The sequence below is a fragment of the Impatiens glandulifera genome, chromosome 1, assembly GCF_907164915.1.
Source record: "Impatiens glandulifera chromosome 1, dImpGla2.1, whole genome shotgun sequence".
NCBI lineage: Eukaryota > Viridiplantae > Streptophyta > Magnoliopsida > Ericales > Balsaminaceae > Impatiens > Impatiens glandulifera.
In genome coordinates, this window is record NC_061862.1 from 158,221,472 (window position 1) to 158,233,605 (window position 12,134).

A 12,134-nucleotide genomic window follows, 5' to 3' on the forward strand; every position below is an offset into this window, starting at 1 on the left:
CAAACTCGTGTCATTTTAGTCTCTTAGGTCGACTATTTACACCGGACTATCGAACCACATTCTGTTGTAACTATTTTATATTTTGTGAAACAATATTTTAAACTATTAATATCAAGGTGGTCGGTAAAAATAATCATATAAATTAACAAAATATCACGGATTTGATTCTCACCTAAACCCGAACATAAAACATAAATGAATGATCATATATCATAGTTATCCTTAATTAAAAATAAAATAAAAATCTCAATATATATATCATACCATCACAAACATAGAAACCACAAACTTTTACATATAATGGAAGAAGAAGAAGGAGATGAGAGAGAACTTCAACTCCTTCCATCCACACATAATCGCCATAAACCCTCTTCTTCTTCATCTTCATCAAGATCATCCTCTTTAAAATTCCTAACCAAATCATCATCCTCCCATCCCATGACTTCAGCCTTCTCTTTCCAATACGGATCATCTCTTGACCTACAATTATCCATCAGCCTGCCGGCGCCGAGAAACGGCCGGTCAGAATCCGGCGCCGGAAGTTTGGAGAAACTGAAATGGCAGGCGGCGGAGAACATCAGGTTGGCGGCTATGGAAAAGGCTTATGCTGAACGAGTTAGAGAGATGACTAGGAGAGAGATGGAGTTAGCTCAGTCCGAGTTTGCACGTGCTAGGCACGTGTGGGAAAGGGCTAGAGAAGATGTGGAGAGGGCTGATAAGATTAAAGAGATGGTTACTAGAAGGTTAAATTCTACTTGCATGGAAATTACTTGTCAATCTTGCAGGCAGAAGTTTTGTCCTTAAATTGAATTTGTTTCAAAGTTTGAGGACAAATTTGTATTAAATATTTGGTCTCTTATCTAGACAAGGGAGATAAATAAGTGTTAAAGATTAATTTTGAGTTGAAATTAATCTGTATTATCTATAAAATTTATCTTTTTGTTTGGCTCTACTCTACCATTTGAATTATGGAATAATATTCTTGAATTAGTATTGAATAATTCATTTATTATTATTATTTTTATTTAATCATTTCAAATTTATAGAAAGTTACCCATAAATTAACTATTTGATTCATTTACTATAACAGGTTGTGTGTTGTGATGCGTTAAACATGGTAATTTGATAACACTGCAGCGTTTATATATTTTTTTGAAATTAACTTATTTGAAAGGTATAATTAACTTAATCATGCATTTGAGAAAACTAGCTAGACTAAAGTATTGAAAATGGTGAAATTAGAATTTATTAAAATAATAATAAAAAAGAAGAAGTTAAATTCAATATGATAAAGAAAAATAGAAGACTCACACCAACGTTTGTTTATTAAAATATATAGTAGATTAAAATTAAAATGTTCAAAATCAAAATAAGCTTATTAAAATCAATATAATTGACTTTATATCTCAATGATAAAGAATTATAGAAGACTCATCAAACTTTTCATCAAACTTTTCATAAAATTAAGAGATGTTGTGTTTTAATCACTCACATATTCTTCTGAATTTGAAAAACGAGTAATGACATACAAGTGAAAACATTCCTCTAATGATTTCCCTGAAAACTTATGTGTTTCTCTCGAATATAAATCTCCTAGATAAGATAAAAGAATCTCGAATATAAATCTCCTAGATAAGATAAAAGAAAAATTACAAGAACACCAAGTCAAAGAAGTGAAAAAAACTTTTCAATATATGAATCAGTATATCAAGTGTATTAGTATAAAAAAAAAATCACAATGAGATCCGAATATCAAAACACAACACAACGGTAAAATAAAATGTTCAAAATAAACTTGAATCATCAAAATTTTATTTGCACTTCTAATTAATCAATTTGAACAAAAACCATCCATGTGCATACATACAGTGAGCAATATTCAAGCTGTCAGCAGCTAGCCATGGGATTCAAAAGCTACCTAACTAGATCATGCCCTAGCTAACTAGCTAGCTTTTCTTCAAACTCACATGCCCTAATCATTGAATCTCCATCTATCTTAATCAACACTAGCAAACAAGAAAAATAAACATAAAAAGTGGCCAAAGTATCCTATTGAAGAGACTGTTCTTTTTCGTTTTGAAATCTATCTATTCAAATAAATTTTATACCCTCTTTGTATCTCTATATATAAAGAGAAGACACCAAATGATGAATTTGATCAATTGAGGGATTGGGGCTACCTTTATTTCTATTTATCTACCAATAATGCATAATAATGTGATTTGGTTATTTCATAATGAGATAATACCCTTATCTTGTGGGGCTATTTCCTAATAAAAAAGTATCATACACCAAGGTATCATCTTGCCCTTGTGAAAGCTAATTTCTAAACAAATGGACAAAAAAAAAAGATTATGTTAAGTATCAACTTTTCTCAACCCAAATCTGAAACATTTAGTCACTGAATTGAAGTAATCAAAATCACAATGATTTCGAAATTAATCAAAATCAAAGCATATAGTTTGCAAATAATAGAACAATACAAATATAAGTTCAAACAGGCCTAATAATGATGATGTTCAAGAAAACAAGTTTAAATCAAATTTGTCCATAAACACTACTTTAGTTCTTGGCTGCAACTTTTTCTTTGGCCTTCTGAATCTTCAGAACTTTCTTTACGATTTTTTGTTCTTCAACCAAAAATGCTCTGACAATCCTACATTCATTTAATATAATAAGTCAGACCAAGAAGAAATTCCATCAGATAAGGAATCTACTCAAAATTTATGAATACATGTAGATTCACACAAGAAAGTGTTTCCAAATAAATTAATCAACAGTTTTTAATTGATATCAAGATCAAAACCCAAAATGTGTTTCAAATCATGAAACAGGTGTTTCAAACTCATTACCTTTCTCTTACAGCCCCGCCAGATAAGACACCTCCATAGGCTCGGTTAACAGTCCTCCTGTTTCTAGACAATCTTGACCTCTTGTACTCTGTAGGTCTCAGATGAGGAATCTACAACAACAAGAAAGAAGAAGAATAGACAACTCTTAATTCAATTCAATGTTTAAGAGAGACTCATTTTTTCTCTAATTGTAAAAAATCATCACATCAATGAAGATACAAGGAATTCCAACAGACAAGACAGTAAATAGAAACAAATTCAGGATTCAAGAAAAGAATTCATCATTCAAGAATAAAGACAGAAAAACAGTCTTCCCAGTTATGATATTCTACTTCAACTAGCTAATCTAAGATATAAACAATAAGAACCTTAATGAAACTTTCAAGCTCTTCAATTTCTAAAGTAAATCTTTTTATTATATACAAACTCAAACATTAGACTTTTCCATATAACCAGAATGACAAAACCTATAATCTAATCAATACCCACAATTGCTTCTCAAATAGGGAATGAGACATAAACCCAGAATGACAAAACCTATAATCTATTCAATACCCACAATTCCTTCTCAAATGGGTAATAAGACATAGCATTTCATGATCAGATTATAACCAAAAAAAATATTGTTCATAACATATCTCAAATCTGAAGATCAAACTTAGATTTTACTTACCCCTTGAATCCTCTTCCCAGTTACAGGACATTTCGGACCACTAGCCCTCTTCTTTGTAGTTTGATAAACTAGCTTTCCTCCTGTTTATTTCCAAACAAATCAAACAAGATTTCAGATCAATCAATCAATCTACATCGTCAAAAAGAGTAAATTTGGAAATGGGTATTACCAGGAGTTCTTACAACCCTGTGTTGGTTCGATTTCGTGGCATAGCTATGGCGCTTACGGTAAGTTAGCCTCTGCACCATCTTCAATAACCCTTCTCTAGACTCTGCTTGGAAATGGAATGACTGTAAAAAATTAGGTTAGATTTAGTTTTATAAGAAAACTGGTGTATTTTGTCATGTTGGGCCTTTTTAAAAATAATCTTTATTGGGCTTGTTTGGAGTTAAAGCTGAGTTGGGTTGGGTCTGGTTCAGAATTTGACAAATAAATATAAATATTAGGTTTATATATATGGAAACAAAATTTTAATTTATAAATATAGTGTAAATACTTATTATTTTTATTTTATTTTATTTTATTTTATTTTAAACATATATTTTTATTTAATTAATTATTACACGATAAATTAATTAAAATTTAATATTACTCAGCAAATTTATTTTATATTCAAAAATTATTTATTTTAATTTTTTTAAATAAATTTTAAAAATAAAATAATATTATAAGAATTTAACTAATTAAACTTTTAAATAAATTACCTTTTCAATAAAAAAATAATTAATTTAAAAAAAATAAGTTTAGTAATGATAATGTTAAATTCATACAATAATATATATATTAAAATTATCTAATAAAGGTTTGAATCTAAAAAATAAAAATTATTATAATATTTAGTAACTTAATTAAATTAAATATAAATAAAATCATTATATTGGTTGATTTGGTGGCATAGCTATGCCGCTTAAGGTAGGTTAGCCTATGAATGGAAGCATATTTTGTCTTACAAGTGAAGTTGCCTTTTATTTATAATTTTTTATTCATAAAATGATTTATTTTATTTATAAGTACAAAATATTAATATAATAATTTATTAATTAAAATTTTAATAAAATTATATTTTATAATAAAAAAAACAAAGTGATACATTAATATTAATATATATATTATATTATATTATATATGTAATAAAAAATAGTGAATATCAAATGACCCATCTCATACCATATTTTCAGTGCCTGCCCTACTTGTGTTAAGCTAGGCAGCCCCAATTAGTGTCACTCCCCTAAGAGGCCCCTTAAATTTTCTTTTTCAAATTACCCATTCAAAAATATCTAATAGAAATTATTATAATATTTAATTAATTAAATTAAATAATTTAGGTTAATTATCATATAAAATTATTAATATTTTGAATATAACATGTTAAATAAAACAAAAACAATTTGTGTATGACACTGTATTGGTTCTTTTGTGACATAGATATAGCACTTCCTATAGATTTGCCTCTACACCATCTTCAAGTTTGTCTTTAGACTCTGCTCTAGAACAGAAAGACAATAATAAATTAGGTTAGAGAATTATTTATATGTAAGTGGGTGTGTTTTGCCAATCAATATTGGCCTATTATTTTTATTTATTATTTAAAAAGTCATATATTTAGTTTAAAAAGAAATAATTTTAATACAAAATATTATAATAATTCAATAAAATAAAAATTTTAATAAATTACTTTTTATTAGTTTTTTTAAAATCTTTAAAAAGTCAACATGAAATCTAAATAAATAATTTTGGTAGGGGTAATGTTAGATTACTAATTAAAATAGAGGTGCAGACACTCATTTTTTATATCTTCTAAATTTATAACTTTCAAAAAAAGTTGAGCCTATTTTTTTATTTTAAATTCTCTAAATAGAAAATATATATAAATAAAATAAAATAAAGATACATATCCTATTTTATTTTCTAATATGTTTAAAATATTATAGAAGTTTAAAAAATATAAATAAAAACATATTAAAACTCTAACTCTTTTTATCTTTTTTTTATTTTCCATTCATATTATCCTGAATTGTGTTATAGATTAAAATAGATTTATTGTAAACAACAAACTAATAATAAATTTGATCAAAGAATACAGTTCATGAAACTTTATATCACATAAAAAATATTACATAAATTTTTGTGTTTAAGTAAGATAAAGTTTCAAGAATAGAAGTTATTTCCTTTAGCTTTTTTACAATGTGTTTGTCTCGAAAAAACTATTATATTTTGATTTATACAACTCAATTTATAATTAATTATGAAAAAAAATGGATAGAATTTAGATAGGTAGTTTAAAATATTTTTCAATAAATTTATAAAAAAAATTAAACTAATATGACATATAATAATTTATCAATTTATAAAAATAATAATAAAATAATTTTAAAATGTAAATATGACTAATTAAAAAATAACAAAATAATCTAGTTTAATTGGCCCTAAAGTTAAATTTTTTTCTTCCCAGGTTCTTGTTCTCATTAGAAAATTGATTTATTAGCATATATTTATATTTTTCATTATTAATTCTTTATGATGAGACATATAAAGAGGAATCGCATTTGGATTATTTTCATTTTATTATTATAATATATATATATAAATAAATGAAAGAATCAAAGTACTCACCTAGAACTCGACAAACAATAAATGTTACGTCTGGTTAAGTGGTTGCGAGCTATCTACCGTTGTCATATATATATATATATATATAAATAAATGAATTTATATTTTTTAAAATAAAATTAATTAGAAATAAACAATTAATTCCTAACTAATCTAATTATTTTTTTAAGAAAACTAATTAAATCATTTTTTAAAATAAAGACTAACTTTCCACATAAAAATCTAATTAACTCTCTTTTTAACAATTAATCAACACACTTTGAAAGGAGAAAATCAAGTCTTAAGCCTTATAATTTATTTTTATTAAATTTAAATATTAAATAAAAAATTATTTTAATAGTTATATTTAAAAAAAAAAATTTAAAAATCAACTTTTTATCATACAAAATTTTGTATAATCCAAAATCAAACAAACAACTAGAAATGAAAATTTTTAAAATTATTTATTTTATCTTATATATAGGCTCATGTTTCATTTCCAAAATAAAATATCAATGATATTTATCATTTTTCTTTTTTAATATGTTCTAAATATTATAGAAGTTTAAAATATGTATATATAAAGATTAATATAGAGATAAATCTAATATCGATCAAAGAAAACGGATTAAAACTTTAGAAGATGCTCTTAAAAGTATATCAATATCAATTAATCCACACAACAAATCTAAATCTCTTATATTTTTTTTTCATTCATATTATCTTTGAATTGTGTTATATAATAGATTCGATTTATTGTAAACAATAAAATAATAATAATAAGTTTGATCCAAGAACCACGATCTAGAAACTTTATATTACTTAAACATATTACATAAACTTTTGTGCAATAGGGCTAACTAAGATAAAACTTCAATAATCGAAACTCTTTCATCATACATTTTTTAATGTGTTTGTCTTGGAAAAAACTATTGTATTTTGATTTAATAGGAAAAAAAATGGATAGAATATGTAGGTAGTTTTAAATATTTTTCAATAAATTTATAAAAAAATTAAACTAATATGACTTATAATAATTTATCAATTTATAATAATAATAAAATAAATTTAAAATGTAAATATGACTAATTTTCATCCTCCCTAAAGTTAATTTTTTTTTCTTCCCCATGTTCTTGTTCTTAGTCTTTATTACCATTTATTCATATAAGAAAATAGGAAAATTTGTAGATCAAAACACTAATAATTCTAGATGTATGTATGGCCAAATTTTCTTCAAATACTCTTTATAGAAATCCATGAGAATGCATTTATTTATGTTCTTGAGTCAATTTCAAGAATCCCGATGATGAAGATCTTATAACATTATCTGAATTTATTAACAAAAATGGTAGATATGTGAATGATGGGCCCAGACTATTTTGACAATACATTGTGACTTCTTCAACTGGCTGCTCAGTTAGTGAGTATTATTTTGAGGAGTTATAGGACACTATTATACTATTTGAAAATGTAAGCTTATTATTATTTCAACTGATCACTCTCTCTTGTTCATAGTTAATTCGACTTACTTATAACTTGCACTTTTAATCCGTTAATCTGGTAGTGTGATATGTGGATAAGTTGTGGTACTTATTACTTTACTAACATAGGTTTATAATTGTTTTTTTGAAAATTTCGTCCAAGAGCGTTGTTAATGGTGAATCTCTGTTTTTGAGCTATGATTGTTCAATTGTTCAATTGTTCATTTAACAGGTGATTGATCCTCTGAGGGGAATTATTGGCATAAGTGATGAGTTGTATGAGTCATAACGTGATAATGTGGAAATCATAAAACAATTTTTGAGAAAAAATTAGCCAATGATGGATGATAGGTTGGATTAATTTTTGTAAGGTAACTTAAGTAGCTAGAGTGTTTACTAAGAAACTAAAGGTTATATATTTGATTCAAACTTAAAACACTTTAAATTGAAGTAGGTGTTGTTATAATATTTTACCTTCAAAATAATAATAACAATAATTATGGCAAATTCCCCTCTTTTAGATTAACTGCAACTAGAGTTGAATATTTCCAGTCTCCTTAAGAGGTTCAAGTTTTGCGTCTGGATATGTGCGTTTGCGAGTTATGTGTATAACTCCCTTATGGACAAATTTTTTTAAACACATAATTTGCAAACACACTTAACCATTTAACTAGACGCTGAACTTGTCGCCTGACGAGCTCAAACCCAGGACCTCAGAAAGATCGGGGATATCTGCCTCTTGTTATCGTTAGGTTAGAAGAGGGATTAAAAATGTGATCACAAGAGGGTTAACACATAACTCGCAAACACACTTAACCATTTAACTAGGCGCAGAACTTGTCATCTGACGAGCTCGAACCCATGACCTCTCATGTACTATTTTTTATAATTTTCGACAACAATTCACATTTATCGTTTATTTAATATTTTAAATTTAAGATATTAAATTTAAATATATGCCTAAATTATAAAAAATAATTGGACAAATAAAAACGTAATAATCTAAATTTCTAAAAAAAAAAGTCAAGATTTTGTGAAATAGAGACCATTTTATAACAGATACAGATGACATAGCGCAAAAATATTTTCTCAAATATTACCAAACATCAAACATAGTAAAAATCTCTGGATAAAAGTTGTGTTTTTAAATTATTACTTTGATCGATCCTCTTCTCTTTCAGATTCAAAAAGAAGTAAGTTAGAAATTATAATGATGAACTTAAAACTAATTATTTTCAATACGAAATTCAAAGATGTGAATCCATAAGCCCCACATCACACCACGGTTCGGGAGTTTACACAATGCAAATTACTTGAATAAGTCCAATGTATTCAAATGAAATCGTATCTAAATCTATATCTACTTCCATTAATCAAAATATTTATAATTCCTTTAAATCTATATTTTTCAATATCAATTGTGTTATGCCTTTACCAACGGGTTGATAAGTTTCCTAATAAACTAAGCCAATTAATCAAACTTTTAATAATAATTGTAGGGTTCCTTTGGGGGGCACACACACATAGACCAACAATAGCAGTTGGTTTGTAAATTTTATTTTATTTTGGTTTTTAGTCAATATGTCATCCCCACACACAATTTTCCTTGTCCTTATATGAACCTCGGACTAAGGCATATTTTAAAAAAGCATCTTTTTCTCACTCTTTCAACTTTGTGCATAACGATTCAAAATAAACAACATATATTTAATATTTATTTTTTATATATATACTTGCCAATAGTTTAGTATTTTATTCAATTTTTTTTAATATTTTGATGGAAAGACTATCACATAAGTTTTTATACGAGTTTTAGGGTTTGTTTTGTTTGAGTTATTTAAACAATTCAATTCAAGAACTATTATGTCACTCTTTATTTCATTAATCACGTAATCACGTTATTTAATTTAATAACCAAAATACTAAAAATATTGTATATTTTAAACTATTATTTTTTGTTTTTATCAAAAATAAAATTCACCTTCTCAAAATTATTATTCATTTTAGAAAACTCCCATTCAAACAAAACCTAATCATATCAAACTAGTTTTTGTTTAAAATAAATTTAATAATAATGGTGTGATATATTTGATTGTTTATTAAGGAGTTTTAAAGTTTAATCAAGGCAAACGTCATAAACGATTAAATTAAAGATGATTGACACTAGCAAAAAAAAAAAAAGTTGGACCTTTTTCTCCAAAACCTAATATTCTAAGCATTACCCATTTGTCATTAACAAATAATTACAAAATATTAAACAATTTCAACTAATAAATTAAATTGTTTTATATAGAAGGTCATCTTCTTCACATAATTATTGTTTCACCCCTCTAACTTTGTTCTAATTTTAATTTTCCAATGAGTATTTGAGACTCAAATTTTGATTTTTCTTCGTTATAAAAAATTCAAAATTTTAATTGTGCAATCTCGGTTTTAATAGTGCAATCTTCTCTTCTAGCCGATAAATCTCGGTTTTAATGGTCTTTTCTAACCTACCAGCAACACCAACCTCCCTAATTAAGATTCTGAGTTCATGTCTGTTAATGCGACAAATTCTGCGTCTGATTAAATGGTTAAGTGTATTTACGTGTTATGTGTTTAACCCGCATGTATTAACCGCATTCTAAAGGAGAAGCGGTCCAACATTCTAAAAAAAATATCTCGACTTGAATTATAAGAATCTTAGAACAAAACGTCAATTACATGACATTTTGTTTAAAATCAAATTGTCATGTTATAAAGAATGAATCCCTTTGTATATTGTCATTTCTCGGACAAACATATTTGTTCAACTCCTACACGTTGTTAAGACCGAGAATTTCATTTCAACTCGAAATCTAATTTTGTTTGCCACACAATTTAAGGTTAGTTTTTATCTTTTCATTTTATGGAGAATATAAAATATTGATGTAGATTTAGAAAACCCTTTAATTAGAGGATGAAATGAAACATGAAATCTCAACAAGGTTAAATTTTCAATTTTAAACTTTGCCAATATTATATTCATGTTGATTTCAATTCATTTCCCAAGTCAAATTACCAACAACTCAACCAAGCCAAAGCTAGTGATTAAAAACTTCCCCCATTTCAAATTATAATAGAAAATTGCAGGTCTTAGGAATATGCTAATAGGTCACCATCAGGTGCTTTTCTTTGCTTACATTATAAGATATAATAAGATTATTTGTCCCCATTGAAACTACTCCTTCTTTCAATATTCTCTTTTTCTCTATCAATCAAATGGGAATGTATCCAGAAGAAGAAGTTTCAAGCCAGGTTAGAACCCTAATTCATAACAAAATCTTCTTCAATTTCTTTTCAATTTTCATCTTTGGAGATCTAAAATCTGAAAAAAAATATGATAACAATTCTTCCTTGACCATTTCCATGACAGATGGATTCCAAAAGATCCTTGTTTTCTTCAACACCAGAATCACCCACCACCAGCAGACCAAGCAGCATGGTGATTAAGGTAAAACCAATAAACAAAAACAAAAACATAAACATAAACAAGAACAAAAACATTGTTATTAATCATCAACATGTTCTTTTTCTCCATATAGAAAGTTCACAGAGTAATTCCAGCACACATAGTAGCAGAAGCAATATCATCACTCCATGGACTCGACCTGCGATGGTCTGGTCCAATCACTCCAACCGAAATGCAATACGTAGAACAATACGTTGTCGCGAAATACCCAGAGTATTCAAACGTCGAAAAAGGAGATCAACGATCAGGAAATCTCAATGATCTTTGCATTAAAGATGAACCATCCGATATCCCACCAGATTTCAAAGGAAAATCACCTCGTCCAACATCATCATCATCGAATTGTAATCTCCCTGATATGGATCAAACACGATTAGAACCATCAAGATTACTCGATATCCTATCGAAAAAGTCATCCTTTCTTGGCAGTTTCATCTCCATACCCGAAATTCAAGCTCAAAACAGAGTATTAAAACATTGTGGTTTACCCAATGAAGAATACTTAGTTTTGTTCACTCAAAGTTATAAAGATGCAATGATGTTAGTTGGAGAAAGTTACCCGTTTTTTAAAGGGAATATTTACATGTCGATATTATCGGAAGAAGAGGATTATATAAGGGAATTCGCGAGTTATAAGGAATCGAAAGTGATTCATGCACCAGAGAGCTGGTTGGATTTGAGGATAAAGGGATCGCAACTTAGTCAATATTTTAGAAGGAAATGTAAACATACACCGAAAGGTTTGTTTTGTTATCCGATTAAAGGGAATGAAAGTTCGTATAATTCGATGCATTGGATATCGGAAGCGCATCGGAATTCGTGGCATGTTTTGTTGGATGCGACAAATTTGGTTGTCGGAGAAGATCAGTTGAATATTGTTCTACATCGGCCGGATTTCGTGTTGTGTAGTCTTTATAATAATAGTAATACAAATAATTCTGGTTCTTCAAAAATTACTTGTCTTCTTGTTAGAAGAAGATCTTTTGATTCTACAACAACTTCTCTTTCAGGCAACAAATGAGGTAGTTTTATTTGTAATATAATACAAG

General features: G+C 27.2%; 3 protein-coding genes across 3 annotated transcripts; 2 read left to right on the top strand and 1 right to left on the bottom strand.

Moving 5' to 3' along the window:
• The first annotated feature begins 300 nt into the window (after positions 1–300).
• On the top strand, positions 301–939 carry LOC124918488 (protein indeterminate-domain 16). The gene has a single exon (XM_047458621.1). The coding sequence runs from the start codon at positions 301–303 to the stop codon at positions 802–804; it is 504 nt and encodes a 167-aa protein (XP_047314577.1). The 3' UTR covers positions 805–939.
• A 1,420-nt stretch (positions 940–2,359) lies between these two features.
• Positions 2,360–3,830, bottom strand: LOC124918512 (60S ribosomal protein L34). The gene is made up of 4 exons (XM_047458629.1): positions 3,695–3,830; positions 3,526–3,605; positions 2,853–2,962; positions 2,360–2,656 (listed from the first exon to the last, which is right to left on the bottom strand). Exons 1-4 carry the CDS (start codon positions 3,771–3,773, stop codon positions 2,563–2,565), a joined length of 363 nt encoding a protein of 120 aa, XP_047314585.1. The 5' UTR covers positions 3,774–3,830; the 3' UTR covers positions 2,360–2,562.
• Positions 3,831–10,835: 7,005 nt separating this feature from the next.
• On the top strand, positions 10,836–12,122 carry LOC124912938. The gene is made up of 3 exons (XM_047453575.1): positions 10,836–10,871; positions 10,990–11,067; positions 11,159–12,122. Exons 1-3 carry the CDS (start codon positions 10,836–10,838, stop codon positions 12,104–12,106), a joined length of 1,062 nt encoding a protein of 353 aa, XP_047309531.1. The 3' UTR covers positions 12,107–12,122.
• Positions 12,123–12,134: the final 12 nt, after the last annotated feature.